General features: G+C 36.6%; 2 protein-coding genes and 1 long non-coding RNA gene across 3 annotated transcripts; all 3 read right to left on the bottom strand.

Moving 5' to 3' along the window:
• Positions 1-5632: 5632 nt before the first annotated feature.
• On the bottom strand, positions 5633-7471 carry LOC109160205 (photosystem I subunit O). The gene is made up of 4 exons (XM_019308434.1): positions 7283-7471; positions 6902-6974; positions 6647-6826; positions 5633-5872 (listed from the first exon to the last, which is right to left on the bottom strand). The coding sequence occupies exons 1-4, from the start codon at positions 7377-7379 to the stop codon at positions 5782-5784; spliced, it is 441 nt and encodes a 146-aa protein (XP_019163979.1). The 5' UTR covers positions 7380-7471; the 3' UTR covers positions 5633-5781.
• An 828-nt stretch (positions 7472-8299) lies between these two features.
• LOC109160204 (mRNA-decapping enzyme-like protein) lies at positions 8300-17520 on the bottom strand. The gene is made up of 8 exons (XM_019308433.1): positions 17130-17520; positions 16996-17036; positions 16709-16758; positions 16202-16346; positions 15527-15583; positions 12714-12840; positions 11430-11900; positions 8300-8647 (listed from the first exon to the last, which is right to left on the bottom strand). Exons 1-8 carry the CDS (start codon positions 17286-17288, stop codon positions 8594-8596), a joined length of 1104 nt encoding a protein of 367 aa, XP_019163978.1. The 5' UTR covers positions 17289-17520; the 3' UTR covers positions 8300-8593.
• LOC109160206 lies at positions 12952-13342 on the bottom strand. Its single transcript, XR_002050711.1, has 2 exons — positions 13229-13342; positions 12952-13057 (listed from the first exon to the last, which is right to left on the bottom strand). It is a non-coding gene; the product is annotated as an uncharacterized LOC109160206 (long non-coding RNA).
• Positions 17521-18794: the final 1274 nt, after the last annotated feature.

Here is an 18794-nt window from a genome sequence, read left to right as displayed (position 1 = left end):
TCTAAAGCCCTTGGACTAAAAGTTCTATAGTGGATACCCAACCTAGTTGGCACCTAGGTTCAATGGGACAACTAAATTATGGAACAGAGCGTGTCACTGTGGGGGTCTCGGACTCCATATCACTCCTCGTTAGAAACAGTGACTCCCGCACGAGGCTAGCACATTGATGCTTTAATGATTCGAATGTCGGTTGACATATGTGAGTATGCGGGATACTCGAGAAAGAATCACATATGTAAGAGAGAAGTGAGGGTCGCTTCAAAGGAGAATTGTTGGGCACAATTCTTTAGAAACTCTCGCAGAACCAGGAACGGTGACCCACGACCAAAATGGGCACATTGTAACACCCCTGATTTTACCATATTTTTAATACTTAGATGCAAGAGATAAACAAACTAAACATTGATAAACATTAGCGGAAGCAAGTCTATACAGGGGCATTATGCCACATCTTAACTGCTAAAGATGCACAGGCGGGAAAACTAATCCATACATCCAACATAGTCTAAAGAGTTAAGGCACACAGGCCGCTCAAAACACAACGTCTAGACAAAGGATAAAACTATCTAAGCTCCAGTCTAGCGCTCTCGGCCTCTACTCAAAACCTGTAGAACAAGGAAAACATAACATGGGGATGACACCCAGTCAACGTACATTGCTGGTAACCCATCAATACGCGTTAAATAGCATATATAGATAAGTATAAGTCCAAAACCATTTTTGAAACGGAATACAGTATATATCATTTCAAAAGCCATAGAGAGAAGTCAACTTCAAAGACTCATTCACACTCTCAAGGAAAAGGAAATCAACATCCTTACGACAACAACAAGACCAAAATACCAACTGTAACAAATACAACTCGAGATGTATTCTACTGATCACAAAGTAGAATACATCAAGACATGCTCATTAGCAAAGAATACACATTCACACATTGGCAACTACATGTCACAAGTTTCACAGTTCCAACCTTATGCCTTGTTCCAACCGTATGGCTACCCCGGTCTTATTTCAATTCCAACCATTACCTCCGAGTGCCACCCTGTACTTCTGAGTCCAACCTTATACCGCCAGGGACCGTCGTCCCCACTCCAACAATCTCCAACAAACCACCTACATATCAGTACACGAGGGTACTATTCATTTCAATCACACAACCACCTACATATGAGCCTACGCTCAGGTCACACCACCAATTTCAATCATAGCCACACAAGTCATCATCATTATACCAAGAAGGTTAAGGTTCCACAATAACATTAATCAAGTATCAATCAAAGGGTACAACGATTACACACGTTCATATCATAGGAATCAAACAATGGATCACAACAAAGATATGAAACCATACTCAACAACGAAGGATCACAATCCGACACCAAACGATGGTCAACACAAGTTGCCAATCTCAATAGCAAAGAACAAACCGCACACACTAGCATTTCAAAATCAAACTAGCATGCTTATCAAACGGGTAAACAAAAGTAGTTCCATAGAACATTAAAGACTCAACATCAATCCAACGAATCACAAAGTTGGACCACAAACACGATTCAAGACACCAAATCCTACATGGATTCTAAACATACCGTTCTAGACATACGAAACATCAAGAAGACTCTTAAATAGCCCAGTAAAACAACATCAGGAGGTCAAAACATCAATACAGAGTCAAAAGAATCACGGGGAACAAATCCCCGCCAACCATCATACACGTTCCCCGCGGGTGGGGCCACGGGTGGACAACCACCTGTGGTTCCGCCCGCGGGTACCAAGCCCACAAGCCTTGTTCCCCGCGGGTGGGGCGGCAGGTGGTGCACTGCCCGCCGTTCCGCCCGCGGGTACACCTGCACTCCAAAAATAATCCCTTCGGGGATTTTCAACAACATGTCCAAATTCAAGTCCAAAACACCCAAAATCTCACGCAATACAACAATATGACTTGAACCCAAGAAATAGCCAAGAAATGGCATACAAGAACCCTAAGAACAAGTTCTAAACATGCATCACCACAAGATAATGCCTCAAATCTCATATTTCATCACAAGAATCACAAGTAGAAGCCAAGAAATCACCATATAAGTAAGAAAATAGGTTTTGTAAAGCATGAGTTACCTTTGTAGCCTAACACTTCACTTTCTCACCCTTAGAAAGCTTCTCCTAAAGCTCTTTTTCCACACCAACTTCATAAACAAACCAAAAGACAACAAAGATTCTATTTTTAGAAAAAGGCATCTCAAAGGAGGTTAAAAACACCAAAAGATCAAGGATCTTACCCTCCCCTATGCTCAAGATTAGGAAAGTAGGAATCTTGGAAGACAACTTGCAAGATTTAGGATGCCCAAATTTTAGCTTGGATAAGAAGCTACCAATCCTTAGAGAGAAGGTGGAGATTTTGTGTTTAGATTGTTGGTGGATGAAATGAAGTGATGTTGCTAGGTTAGCTTGAAGCACAAACTTTAGGTAGAAAGACACCTTTGCCCTTACTAAAGTTGGAAGAATAAAGAAACAAGGGCACAACCCAAAGAGCATAAGGTACAACCCTTTGACCTTGATTGACTAGTCAAATTCTAGTCCTTCGACTATTGAATTTTCAGGATTTTTAGAAATAAATTAACAAGGAGACTAGGATTAATTCTCTAATTAATCATTGATTAGAGCTTGGATTTACGAGGTGTCACACACACTCATGAGAACAGAGCATGGAAGGAAGGTTCCTGTGTGAGATATGTCATCGTCTACACAAACGGCAGTCGGTTCAAAGACATCGCGTTCTACCGTACAGCTAGTAGAGTAAACATATCTTCACAAGGGAAGGTTCAAAGGGTATAGTGACTCCCTACCTATCCTATGCAGGGATCAACCGTTTGAACACATTTGTTTCCGATTTCAAAATACCCTGAAAATCAATTTTTCATTCATGTGGGGGATTGTTGAAAAAATAGCATTAAAATGACATTTTAAGTGGCTAGTTTGTGGTACAATTATCAGTGGGGTCCACTTCCAAATTGGTCGGGTCAAAGTGGATTCGAGTTCTTCGTAGTGAGACAAAGAGATTGATATATTGTACGCTCAAAACAAATAATGGGTGAATGAGATATTGATTCTCAAAGTAGACCCATTGAGTTGGAAAAATGTAGGGAAAAAGTGAGCTTTTGTCCCACATTGGTTTGGGAAGAGGATTTGCCCCACTATTTATGCAAGAGTCTTTTAGAGGCTTATTGAATTGTATAGCATAGAGGTTATTTCTCGCATGCAGGGGGTACAAATCAAATCCCAAACTGAGATTGAAAAGGTTTGATTCAAGCCTGAGCTTGTGTGGCACTTGCAGGCTAAGTTATGTCAACTTCTGGTATCATTTTTCCAACGCAAAGCCACTGGTTGAAAGTTCGACCTTGGTAGGTCGAAAGTTGCCGCCGTCCTTGGTAGGTCGAAAGTTGCCGCCGTCCTTGGTAGGTCGAAAGTTGCAGCCATGACTCTTGAGGCCGACACTCGACCCCTTGAGGCCCAAACTTGGCAAGGTCGAAAGTTGCCTTGGACGAAAGTAACCGAGCTGAAATAACGTGAACCATTCGTTGGTTCTGGACTATTGGAGATTCAATTCATCCGTTACGGAATTAATTTTGTATTAATTCCAATTTTAAATTTTAAATTAAATCTTAAATAATGGTGGTTGTTTCAAGTGTTACAAATCGTGTATTAAATGTCAAAACTAAATGTTATTGATCCTTCACCTCCTATATAAGAATGTGGTGGGAGCAGCATATTTTTGGACAAGTGAAGTAGTGGAGAACTACGAACATAGAGACAGTGAGAAAGTGAGAAACAACACAAGAACACACACAAAGAAATTTTACTTTTCTTCTCAAAACTCTGCTCTTACTCCATTCTTGAAGTTGTGTTCTGTTCGTACTCTTGTTCGCCAGGTTCGTTCGTTTGGGTGCTCAAACGTCGAACCGTTGTAAGTTTTATCCTGGGAAGCTTAGGCCACAACGCTCCTAACACTTTGGGAGGTGGCAAATAAGGTTTTAAGGTAAAAGCCCACTTCGCCTAACTCGTACTTACCATCTTTCTTCCTCTCCTTCTTTCTTGTTTTGGATTATGCTTTAAGCAAAAATCCTTTCTACTTTCTTGTTGATTGGAATTGTAATCTGGAGGATTACAAATTCTATTTTGGTTGATATAGATATATGTATATCTTTTCCCATATATATATATATATATTTCAGATATATATCCAATAATATTTTATATATTTTCGTGTGTATATATATAAATATTATTTTGGGATATTAAATTGATTTGGTTCATTATCACCAACAATTTTAACCGGGTCCATATAAGAGGATCGCGACTGGTTAAATTTTGAAAGTTGAAGGACCATGGGTGGTTAACTTGGACCACAGATGGTAACATTTTGAAAGTCGAACTAAAGATCACGGATAGTCAATTTGAAAATTTAGGAATAAACTTGACAAACTAGAACCATTATACTCGAAGGATCCCATCGAAAATGCTCTCCTTTTTTGTTTTAATTTGTAATTACTGATTTATTTGTCTATTTTGTTAATTTTGTGTTCCAATGTACATTTTTCCCTAAGAAAATGCTTCCATTAAATTAAAGAGTTAACTCCATTTTTGGTCCTATATTTATAATTGGCATTTCACTTTTAGTCATTTTTTTTTCAAATCATTCTTCTTTGGTCCTAGGTATTATTGTGACATGATCATTTTTGGTCCTCCATCAACAAAAACGTTTAAATTCTGTAAAATACAAGAGTATCTAGTTCTTCAATTATAATTTTTTTTTCAATAAAAAAAGAGTTAATAACCAATTTGGTCCTCCGACTATTGCGAAACTACCGTTTTGATCCTCGACTACATTTCTTACCAAACTAAGTCCTCAACTATCCAATTTTTACCCGATTTTATCCTTCGTCCATTTGAGTGGAGACATCGTCTAAATGAAGAACAATAATGTAAATACTCATGTCATCTTCACTGGCCTCTTCTCCAACGCTAGCGTCTTCTCCATGGCGCCGATGGTCCCCAAGAAATCCGCCAGCTTCGACTTGGGCGACGAGGATTTCAGACGGGATAATCATTTTCACCTCAGAGCTAAATCCATGGATCATCGTCCCAAAAGCATCCTTAAAACGAGGGGTCGAGGTTCTGGCGCTGCAAGACGTGAAGGCGGAGGAGGAGAGAGAGATGACGGAGGTGATCAGAGGCTGGCAACGACAGAGGTTTCACAGTCAAATAGCTGTGTGTATTTACATTATTGTCCTTGGAGAAGATGGAGACATCACGGTCAAATGGACGGTGGACGCAATCGGGAAAAAATTGGATAGTTGAGGACTTAATTTGGTAAGGAATGTAGTCAATGACCAAATCGGTAGTTTCACAATAGTGAGAGGATCAAATTGGTTATTAAATAAAAAAATGAAAAATATAGCGGGTTAACACACTTTGTATAAAAATGATCGAAATGGCCTTTTATTTAGCGATATTTCGACGATTTTGTTGACGAAGGATAAAAAATGGTCATACCACAATAATACTAGGACCAAAGATATCTGGATGTTCTGGAAAAGAAGGACTTAAAGTGAATTGACACCTATAAATCTAGTACCAAAAATGGAATTAACTCTAAATTAAATTAACCAAAAAAAAAAAAAAACAGAGTTAGGAAATTAAACAGAGAATTTTTGTACACAACCACATAGCAGACAGTGTTATTAAGGTATAACAACAATAGTAGGAACAATATATATAACATTAAAAGTAATCCTCAGTCCTTCCCTTGAAGCCAATCTGTCCAAAAGTGAGACACAGGAACAACCCCAAATGCCAGCATACCAGCCACAGCCTGTCCATCCAATCCCAGAAAACATAATGTTAAGACTCCATGGAGACATTAAGTAGATGAGGAGGAGAGTGGAGGCATATATATATGTTTTGTTTTTTGAGTAACAAGGAAACCTGCAGCCACTATCCGAGAGTGTGTACGGGATAAACCCCATCTTGTGACTCTAGCCGGTAAAAGATCACAATGAGGCAAACTAGACATGATTGTCTATAGCTGACCAGTCCAAACTAAGGAGGCCAATAGACACCTCCCACTGAAAGTTGAACTTGGAACTTTATGATTACCAAGCCAACAACCTGACTAGCTTAGCTAGGATTGTCGCATTAGATAAAACCCATTTTGTAACCCTTAGACCACAAGGGAATAAACCAGCCTAGATCGCACATAACTGACCGGTTCAAATCAAGAAGCTTAATAAGCCACTCCCATCAGGAATTGAACTTAAAACATTGTAGTTACCAATTAAGCCAACAGTCTAACCAACTTAACTATATATACTCCTTCTATCTCATTTTATCTGTCCTACTTACTATTCATTGGTCAAATCAATTATTTCTTCTTTGCTTATTTTCTTTAGTATTTTTTACTTATTTTTAAATTTGATCTTTTGTGTTTAATAGTACTTTGAGTGTAGTTTCTAAATTTATAATTTTGTATACTAATACCAAATTTAATATTATGAAAAATTAGAATAAAAATAACTTTAGTCAAGACTCGTTAATCGAACCAGACACTTAAAATGGCAGTGATGGAGTATATGTTAAATGTACTAACCAGAATTGAGAAGTGAGGGCAGGTCCAGTGGGCCAGTGAGAAAGCTCAGTGCCAATGCTGTCAAAGAAGAGTCCAGTCAAGCTCTTGCCATTGATGAGTGGAACGCTGGATGGTGCAATCCATCCTATCAGCCCAAACCCTATCACATTCAGGTCCCTCCTCAGCCAGTCTCTCTCAAAGCTTCACCAAAACAATATATCATATATCAATATGTGTGTCCAGTTTAGTCTAAATATAGAAGCAGAGGTAGATTACCATGTAAATTTGCCCATGCAAGCTCTTGGTAGCTTTAGAGGGTTCCTTGCTGATACTGCTGGTTTCAAGAAGTCTGTGCAAAGAGATGGACCTTATTAGAATCTAAGATTGGGCTATAATGCACATGAGCCAGACACAATCAATTAGCTATTCACCCATGACTTTATAAACGCATATGTGACTCTTAACACTTCCCCTCAACTAGACGGACAGACAATTTGGGTGAACGTATACAAAATGGACTGAACAAACTCTGATACCATGTTAGAATCTAAAATCGGGTCAATGTCACTTAATTGGGCTTACAAAGCCACACTATATAAAGTGATTTATAATATAAGAAGAGGTGGATCTCTAAGGCCGGAAAGTATAGTATATTACCTGAGGTGAGAAAGAGTTTGTTTGGAGAAGAAAGTCTTGGAAGAGAGGAGGTAGCCAGGCCAACAACAGTTGATGCTGCACACAGTGTTGCTGCCATTGTTGGTCTCTGATCTGATCTTTGAAAGTGGGTGAAAAGAGATGAATATAGTGGTGAGATTTTAGATTTTTAGTGGGGAGGGTATAGTAGCTAGATATGAGGCAAAATTTTGTGGTGGAAAGGAGGATTTCAGTGGCACTCAGATTTGCAAGGATGGCATGCTGAGCAATGCCATCTTGCCAGCTGGATTTCTTTGGATAAAATGGATTTTTGCTTTTGATAAATTGGATTTCTTGTGGGCCTGCCTGCCTTCACACTCAAAATCCAATGCCTCTCTTATATATATATATATATATATATCCTCTGAATATGACAGAAATTAGCCCAACAACAACCTCAGGCCTGCATTCTATGGTATCTCTACCCAATTTGCATATTCTTATTGTGAGTTTGGGCTGTCACTTAGACCAAATTGAATGGAAGTTGATTTTCAACATAATTTCATAATACAATTATAAAAAACTGGCAATTTATATGGACCAGGGTCCACATAGCATTATGAACTTTGAATCAAAATGACAATACACCGAATTCATACTTATTAAGGTACATAATTTTATGATACAAGACAAGATCATATAAAGTATTAATTAAATGGTTAATAGCAGGGCAGGTCAGGACTCAGGAGGTGATAATAGGTGTTGTTAACATCTATTGTATAAAGACTACAATAAGAAAAAACACACAAGTCTAGAACTACACTAAGACACCAAAATTATTTAGGACGAAATTGACAAAAACCACCATAATCGAGGACCATTTTGGGTATTAACTCTATTGACTAATTCACAAATTACCAATACAAATATTCCATAGAATTAAAGTTGTAAAATGATATACTAGTATATGCAGACTCCTTTCTCAAAAATTGGAAGGTATAATTCAATAATCATCCTCAACTGATAATTCATCAGATCAGATGCAAAAGAGATTCTCAAAGCATTATTCACATAGACAGATTGGACAACCGAATTATTTATATCAACAAATAATCCAACACACAAAACTACTAAAAAAATCACTTTTGAGTTTTAATTTGATATGGTCAGACCCAAATAAATTGTGTATATCTACAACTGCAATATATATATATATATTTAACTAGACTAGACTACAGAATGGGTCTAACTTCTGGAACAAAATCTCAATCCTCCTCTTGCACACAGACAGTGAACATGAATTTGGTCAGTACCAGTGCTTCCTCCAATTCTCCATTAATGGTGAGCATTCATCAGTGCACGATGAACCATGTCGATGAACTCATTGTCCTGCCACATAAAAAGCATACAGATTAAAGAAAAATACAGAAAGTTGATTTCTACACTCAATTTCTACAACTCTAAGTATGTGGTACACATTGTGCATTTAGGGGGTAAGTAAATCAATCAATTTCTACATTTACTCTTCCTTGCCTTGAACTAAACTTCAGGTTTAGGTCCAATTTACACGTAACACGTATTTATAACAGAAATCAGCAACTGTATTTTTTTTGATACTGGCATTCCCACTGCCCTAACATTCTAACAATTAAACAACCAACATCTGGATCAATCAAGTTCTAGTTAAGGTGGCAATGCACCTAGGGCTTTATATAACTTGGAAAGTTTGAGAACTTTTAAGCACTTAGTAAGTGTTAGGACTTAGGAAAGAAGAGCAATCTTCAAGATGCTAAAAACTATTTGGAAAAACAAATGTCCTACGCTTTCCAGCATAGGCATTAAAATACAATTTTTTGCATCAAAATTGCATTGCAAAGAATACAAGAGAAGATGCTAAGGATATCAGGTGAAAGAAATGTCCAACAGTGTCTGAACATAATATTGGCTGCACTGTCATCATAAAATATAAAAATGAATGATTTGATTTATGATACTGATCCAGTTCAAAAGGCAGCACATGGAAGATGGATAGGTTGCTTATTGCTAGGCAAGTTAAAAAGGGAATGACTGACTCTAAATCCAACACTTTCCTTATACTATCCTTGGTATAGTTCACTTCTATCCCAATCAAAGGGGAAAATATGCACTCTAGGCAGAGCCCTACCTAATAGAAGTAGTCTCCTACAAAGGTACCCGAGTTGGTCATTGTTTGGTTTGGTGAATTACTTTCAGCAGTTCATTGAGGGATGTTCTGCATAAACAGCAAAACTCTTGAAGAATAACAAGTTGTAGGAGTGGATAAAGAGGAGCCACAGTGTTTTCAACGGGAGCTTCTGTTAAAAAAAATTACTGTTGATACTCAAAAGTCCTAATAGAGTTGGTTGGGAGGATTTCTCTATTTTTTGCTTGGCCCATTAGTGCTCTTTGATGGCATCATCAAACGCACCAGGCCCATGGTCTGTTGGGCTGTTTTAAATAATCAGGTTTCAATGGCAAGCAGTTATCAGAAGCATTTCTTCCCAAGCGATAGAAATTGGAGACTGGGAGTTCCTATTGGGCTATTGATGCTTGGGCCACTTCAACATAGGAATCTACTAATAATAGAAAAAGATATGATCATATTAGTTCACTGGTAGCTACTTCTTCCCCTTACTCTTAGTCTCTTACTATAAAGCTTAGACTTAGAATTAAAAGTTAACACTTTAATTTTCCTAGTCCACAGCTTCTTACTTGATACTTTAATATGCCTTCAGAATCCTAAGAAGAACAACACAGACAAAGCAGGGAAAAAAGTCAAAAAAGGGACAACAGAGCAACCTCCTCATTAGAACTAGGAACATTAAGTGCCCTAGAACAATGGACTCATGGTGACCAGCCCAGGCCTTTAGGTGGGGCTAAAGGGCAATTTACGCTGTGGAACCGTGTCCACCTTGTAAAGTGGACACGGTTCCAAAACTGTCATAATTGTGAATATAGAGTTCAAAAATCATGAACATAGAGTTCTGTAATTGTGAATATCTAAAAACATAATAAGTGTGGATGAAGGTTATACCCTTTATTTATGTCCGTTTTTTCCGTTAAGTTTTATGATACATTAATGCTATAAATGTTGCACTATACAATATTTTGGACAAACACACCCTTGCCGTTATAACCTCCGTTATCTTTTCCACTATTGCTACCATGCACATGCATCCACCATATATTTTCTTATTTTCAATAATAATAATAATATACACATTATATATTGGGATTATATGTTAGTTATTTCTTAAAATTAAATATTAAATTTATAGAAATGTTTTACATTATCATTATTATTATTAGTATTATTTATAATAATTTAAATATCTAAAATCTAAATAAATTTAAAATTTTAATATAAAATATTAATATTGGGCACCTATTTTTTGCGCATCGCGCATAAGAAATACTAGAAGAGTTTAATAATTGTGAATATGAAGTTCAAAAATATGAACATAGAGTTTTATAATTATGAACACAGGGTTCAGTAATTATGAACATAGAGTTCTGTAATTGTGAGTATAGAGTTCAATAATTGTGAATATGAAGTTCAAAAATTTGAACATAGTGTTTTATAATTATGAACATAGAGTTCAGTAATTATGAACATAGAACCGTGTCCACCTTGCAAGGTGACACGATTCCACAGCATAACAATTGGGACTAAAGCTAGCCACCACCTTGCAAGGTGACACGATTCCACAGCATAACAATTGGGACTAAAGCTAGTCACTTTAGGTGGGATAACAGTCAGGCAGCAGTGATAAACTAGTCCAAAAATGATTATAATCAGACTACTACTTAAAAATATAAATAATGTGGAAAAAAAATTTATATTGTATTAATATATTATTGGACTTGATCTGTCAGCCTAGCTATAAAGTTAGTTACTTGGTTAAACACTTCTATCCGTAAGAGTCCTCTTGAGACCCTTTAATGTAAGGACCAAAAAAACCCAGATTGGATGTCACAACCAGATAAGGAGTTCTAAGATTAGATGCAGTTGAATATTCGCAATTAAAGTTTTCATTCCGTTAATTTAAAAGTAAAGTAAAATGGTGGTTTATGTCTAACTATTGGAATTCTTCTTTCTGATAAGAAATAAAGTCCTACATGCAGGGCAACTACTAAGCTGATGTATCCTTACCTGAACAAGAATCAGAAGGGCCTCACGGACCTTGTCTCTGGTAATTATAGATACAGTATTTGGTATGGGAGTAGCAGTGGGAGTAAGAGATGGAGGGGGTGAGGGTGGAGGAAATGGTTGGAGCAAAGGAGCACCATAAGGGCGTTCTAGAGTCCCAGGAGGCTGAAGTGGAGGAGCAGTTGGCATAGATGAAGGGGAGGGAGGAATTATTAATGGAGAAGAGGAAGGTGGTGGGCCAAAAAACGAAGATGGCTTTACCAAATTTGTTGACCCTTTAGTGCTGCTGTCTTGTTCAGGTGCATCAAAGAGAGGCATAACAGGAGTAGGTATTGAAATAGGAGTTGGAGTCTGAACATGTGCTACAGCAGTAAGAGTGCCATTCTGAGAACGAGAAGGTAGAGGATTTGCAGATAAGACACCAGGATGTCCAGGAACTGCTGCACTAGAAGAACTCCCAATTGTCATTGCAGTCTGCAGAAAATGATTAAACTTAGTAATGATTTCTAGAAGTACATTATCACAAGTAAAAACTATATTCACAAAAAGCAAAAAAAGTGGAGCATAATAAAATCACAAAAGCAACATAAACATGCAGAAGAGACAGTAATGGGTTGCTCAAGGCATAATTTTGGATCTTTGAGCAGAGTCCAGTTTGTCTTCATGGTTGACACATTCAGCCATTCAAAAGACCTTGCATCAAATGAGTAGTTAGAGTGTGCTAAATCAAATTCATGCACAAATGATTTGCTAGGTTTTGGCACAAAAATCTCTTATTGAAAAATACTTCCATGTAGACGTAGAGGCCTGCAACAAACTCTCTTAAAGGGATAAAAACAGAACATCTTGCTAATATATTCAAGACATACAGAAAAGTCAATTGCAGATTACTTGAGTTCTATAGACAACTAAAATTGGATTCATACATCCGTCCTGAGAAGATGAGAAGATTATGCTAGTGGCAGAAAAGAAAAAAAATAAATTGAAAATGGGCATGGTATGAGTCAGATGAAGAAATAATCAACACATTGCAACCAATAGATGCAAAAATATAAATAAATTAGAGTTCTTGTTAAATGTAAAATGAATATAGAAAACTCAAAAACTTTCCAAATATTCACATAAAACATGAGAGCAAGGAATTGTAAAAGTTACATAAATATGTGTTGCTCAATGCTTTTGGTTGGTTTGTGGAGCCTTACACACTGATTCAGACTTTTTTAAAACAAAGATAAATGCAGGAGCTTATAACTCAAAGATCATTTAGTGTACATAATAGTATCTTACACTGAAAAAGTTCACAAAGGAATGGTCATCAGGAACATCTCTGACATTAGTGGTGGTGGTTGTTGATGGCTCCAAGGGACCATCAATTACCGCCATGGTTGGAACTGCTTCCAGCTCTTCAAATTCACTGCATTAAAATGACAACTAAAGTGAAACATTCTTCCCACCAAAGACAGCAGGGGACTCTTTGTTAAACATTGCTCTAAATTCACAACTGGATCTTTAATCAAATGCTTTCAAGTAATAACTGTTATAAACTAAGATTGGGCTAGGATCACTCAATTGGGCTATAATGCACATGGGCTAAACCACACTAAAAGATTGAATCCAACCAATTAGTTAGTCTAACTCATGGCCTTATAAACCCATGATCTCTCTTATTTTATCAATGTGGACTCTTAACACTCCCCCTCAAGTGGACAACCAGGCCATTTTTTAATCTAACCGGTTGACCACTTTGAAATTGGACTGGACCCTCCTCGGAAACGAAAGCTCTGAACACCACCAAAGTGGACCGAACAAGTGGGCTTACGAAAGCTTGGACGCCACCAATACCCATAACCGGGTGAACCCAAATTGGATCAAACAGGCTCTGATACCATGTTATAATCTAAGATTGGGCCAGGATCACTCAATTAGGCTATAATGCACATGGGCCAAACAACACTAAAAGATTGAATCCAAACAATTAGCTAGTCTAACTCATGGCCTTATAAACTCATTACTCATGTTCTCTCTTATTTTATCAATGTGGGACCGTTAACAATTAACTAATAAATGGAGCACAATCAATCATACACTTAATTTTTCCAATATATATCAATCACACCGATTAATATATACATGGAAAACCCTAAAGCAAGAGAACATGAGACCAAATGACAGGATAGACAATGCTACTATGCTAGCAATGGTTATGGTGGAATTGGTGTTGACCACATGAGAATCCTTCAGACAATGTAACTAATGCTATGCTTGGAAAATATGTGGAAAAAAATAAAATCAGCATGTAATTTAAGTCCACCAAAAACATAATTCCAGAAGAATTTATGATGGTGGAAAAGAAACTACACCCAAATTTATGATGGTGGAGAAGAAACTACACCATCACTGCTGCATAACATCAAAGGTAAACCAAGGAGAGAGGGACAAGGTAGAGAAGAAATTGGGGTTTGGAAGAGAGTGGTAAGAGGTAGGCACACCATAGAAGGCTAGAGACAGTGGGGAATTAAGGAGATCAGGAGGGGGGGGGGGGGGGGGGGGGGGGGCAGAGGGCACGCCACTATATGTCACATATGCAGCAATAAATAGACTCAAGAATCATCTTCATCCTGTGAAGATGCAATGGAGTTCTGGAAGATGTGTTTGTGGAAGACAGTGAAGGGGCTACTAAGCTACTTTTGAGCTGCAAATATGTTGCACATATAATACAATTAAAAGAGTTACAGAGAAAGTGCCTTCAAGTGGAATGACAAGAAACAGCTTAGATTTGAAAGGGCTAGGTACATCAGGTGTAGATAGTTGAGGACTTGAGGCACTTTGTTTTAAGCATAGAGATAATTTAGAAGAGATCTTGGAGGATTTCTTGAACATCTTAAGCTGTGACACTCCCAAATTATGCAAGCCTGATGTAGATTCATTGTTTGCACTCTGTACCAACTTGGGCAGTTTTTGTGAATAATACATTACTCATCAATTACCCACCAATGTTTCCCATCTCAACTGATCCCAAGTCCAGAAAAAGGAGGAGAAAGGTTGCTGTCGCTGGGCAATAAGCACCAACATTTGTCAAATGTCATGACAAAGATCTTGAATATCACAATGGACAACTAGAATACATTTAGCCTACCCCAACAATATTGGGATTAACACTTTGTTGAGTTTTGTAATAAATTTAGTTATCAAGAAAGAGAGAAAAGAATGCCAGTGTTTAGAAGAATAATACATACTTATTACGGAGTATATAATAATAACAGAGAATACTGACTTTTGAAGAGTTACTTGTTCACTAAATGGAAAATTTTCCATATTTCCAAAGAAACAAAGAATGAAAGTAGAAACTGAGTTTGGTGTTCATTCTCCAAATTGAAAAAAATAATAATAATAAATAAAAAAATCAATCAATCAATTTTTCCAATTTGTTAACAAAGTTGGAAAACACTCCAAATGTGTTTTCCAAATGGAGAACACAGGTGAACAATGCTCACAAATGAGCACTGTTCACCCCTTTCACCCCCAATTTTCACAGCATTGAGAAGACTCAGATGGCTTTGCTGGAGTCAAAAATGCAGGAGATGGAGAGGAAAATTTGGACTGAGATGGAGAAGTCAGAGTCCGTGTCCCAAATGATGGAGACTCACTTTTGTTGAGCAAGTAAAGAAGAAGGTCACCAAGGATAGAAAAGCAGAGACTTGTTGCTGATTTGATGATGGAGAAGCTGAAGGGGGAACGGGGATTTGCCTTACCATATTTTATTTGTTGAATAATGGCACATCAGTAAGTAATGAATGAATCTAATTTGTTTGGAAATGATGCTGTGGAAGCATTGTAGAAGTTGAAAGGTCTTTCTAATTGGGAAACAGACAGCTCTAGCTCTACTTTACTGATATGGATGGAGACAGTGGCAAAATTATGATGAAAGAGACATTTATAGCCGAAAATGGTTTAAGCCTAAAATGGACCATTTTCCATTCAGAGAATTTGGAAGATGAAAAATGAGAAGAAAATAAAATGGTAGAAAAATAGAAAATGAAAATTGGAAATATTATCTCATATTGAACAGGCCACAAGGTTTAACATCCTTTCAGTATTACCTCTTGACTGGAGGTACTTTTGACTTTGAAGGCACCTTTGAATACGCATTCAGTATCCTGATAACAATAAAAACATCAAAAGTTCCAATTAGCCTCACATGTTAAAGTATCCAAGAATTTAGATAGAGAGAGGTATTAGCATTGTGGCAAATTGAAAATATCCAGCTGCTCCAGCATCAAAATGCTATAAATCCAATATCAAACAGGACTAATCAAGTAATACATCAACTCCACTGTGCCTCAACTATACACAATGGTTCTCCATCAAGGAAGACTATAAAAGGCATTTTTACATTCAAACACAATCTATACAACATAGTTCATTATGACAAATCCTGAGTACCAATTCATTATCTGACAGTGACTTCTAACTGAGACAATGAAACATTATTTAAAGAACCCAGCAAAGCTCAAGTGGTATCAGTCCAAACTACAAGTCTACAAGCAATAAGTTGAAAATTACTACATCATAATGAAAATTTTATAATATGATATTATCACTTTTCTAAATCATTAAGAAAGCACAGTCAGTCTCTAGAAAATTATAATTCACAAAGCTGTTGAAAAAATTTAGAACCATCACATTACTTGCTTCAGAGCATTTTCACTTGCATAAGGTGCTTTGTGCAAATTTCAAAGAAAATTTCTCTTTCAACTCTTAAATGCAAAAACTACCTGCTAAATAGATTTGCAACCTCCTCACATTCACGTGCATTGTAAAACCATATTCCATTAACTTCCTGGGCAGCATTCCGATACAGTAAATATGGAACCTGGATCTCATACTCAAAATCTCCCAAGAGATCCTCCACCAAGTTATCTGCTTATCATGAATGAACTTATACTTAAAATTAGAAAGATACATAGAATGCATAATCATATGAATTTGCATGTACCAACATGTCTTTTATTTGCATCTTCCAAAACAAAAGAAAAAGAGGTTGATTTATACAAATATAAACATAATTGTACAAACTATCATGTATCTTTTCTACATAGACATTAGAACATATGCACTCATATTTAGTTTGCACCACAGGATAAAATAAAAGATTATAATTCGACCCAAATTCCAAAGATAGAACTGAAAATGATCTTCTCAGAGTGACTACTTAAGGATACATTCAAAAATGGCTGAGAAGACGAATTCCAAATGGAAGTAAACCTTAAAAGACAACTAACCTGCATTTCTGCGATTCATTACAATGAATTGGAACCTAGGTTGAGAAGTCCTGCAATTCCCACCCATAATTCTAATCAATACTTAGTAAAGAACATACAAAAGCACAGTTACTATTACTGTAATGGAAATGGTACACACATAATCATAATTAATAGTTCATAATGCTCAATTATTTTACAGTTCACCGGGATATGAAAAACCACCTACTGATATGTCCACCAAAAAAACAAAATCATAAAACCTCTAGAGTTCTTCAGTCCAAAGACAAATTTCCTACAAAACCCACCTCTTAACAACGAAGAGAGATCCTTCAACATCCTTTCGACTCTGAAAAAATATTTTTAAAAGTCAAATTTACAGTACCCAAAAAACAAAAAATCCTCACACAAATATGCGTATACTGAACACATCTGTATATACCCATTGGCTCGTATCAATGTTAAATTCATAGAAGGTGACGTGAGCGGCGGTGATGAGAATTTCCTCAATGTAGGGATCGATTCGTTGCAGAACGGTGAGGTTGAGCTGCTTCGTGCTGTTCTGATCAAGATTTGGCATCAATTTCCCGCTTTGCGCCATGTTGTTTGTGCTTTCTCCCCGACTCTTCGAGAGCTATAAACCCTAGCAATGGCGGTCAAATGTTGCACGCGCTCTCCCCCTATCAGTGAATGGAATTTTATCGTAAAAAATTAAAAATAACTTGCCTTTTTAATCTTACTCTGTATATATATATATTTATAAATATATATATAGGTGTGGGCGATGACAGACGGAAGAGATGAACAGGGGAGAGACACGTATGCTCTAGCAAAGCATTTGTTTTTTTTTTTTTTGAAGAAAGCAAAGCATTTGTTCTTCTCTCTTCTTTTCTAATCCCTATAGCCTATACATGATCATAACCTTTATTAAAGTTATTACTAGTTTTTACGAGTATTGCACGAATGGGATAATGCTTAATAATTACATTTAATTAATATTTCAAAGTATATTAATGCAAGATATATAAAAGATAGTTATACATAAATATTTGAATGTTGAATTTTTTTATTTAATTCAAAGTATATAAATGTAAGATAATATATGAGAAATGGATTATAATTAGAGTTGTTAATGCGGGTTGACGGGGCGGGGCCCGCCAAAGCCCGCCTTGTGGCGGGACGGGCTAAAAAGCCCGCCAAGAATACGGGCCTAGGTAGGGGCAGCCCCTTAGGCCCGCAGGCCCCGCCAAAGCCCGCCTATTTTTTTTTATTTTTTATTTTATATCATGTGTGATGTGTCCCTAAAATCTAAACTCTAATATGACTATGTTAATAACTTAATTGCTATCTACTTAAAACACTTATTCATAAGAAAATAACATAAATTCGTTCATCACAACATGACAACAATGACACCAATAGGGGTAAGTATAATTACCAAAAAATCGATAACCGATAATCGAACTGATCGATAATTTTGGTTAACGGTTATAAGACAAAAAAATTCGATTATTCGGCTATTCAGTTATTTATCAGTTATGAAGGTGTAATAACTGCGGTCACCGAATAACCGACACTATTATTTATATTATTATATTATACATATTATATATTATATATATATTAATTTTAATTATATATATATATATATATATATATATATATATATATATATATATATATATATAATTATAATAATAATAATAATAATAATAATAATAATAATAATAATAAAAGGTGGGCTGGCGGGCCCGCCAAGCCCGCGGGCTAGGCGGAGCGGGCAAAAAACCCGTTTTTAAAACGGGCTTAAAAAACATGAGCCCACCCCGCCTTTTTGGCGGGCGGGGCGGGAAAGCCCGGCGGGCTAAGCTCATTTTGACGGCTCTAATTATAATTGTCACTAAAATAAATGTTTACAATTTTGTAATAATGGTAGTTTAAATACTTAGTCTAAAAATAGTTTACATAAATACTACTTTTGGTTAAAATTTCTCTAAGTCTTCTTAATTCTCTTTTGAGTAGCATTGTCATTGTCTTCATCTTCTGTATTTGTCTTCTTTTTTTTTTATTGTTAGTGTGTCATGTGCAATTGAGTTACTAGTGGTAA

Source organism: Ipomoea nil, unplaced genomic scaffold, assembly GCF_001879475.1.
Source record: "Ipomoea nil cultivar Tokyo-kokei standard unplaced genomic scaffold, Asagao_1.1 scaffold2845, whole genome shotgun sequence".
Lineage (NCBI taxonomy): Eukaryota > Viridiplantae > Streptophyta > Magnoliopsida > Solanales > Convolvulaceae > Ipomoea > Ipomoea nil.
This window is presented reverse-complemented; position numbering and strand designations above follow the sequence as displayed.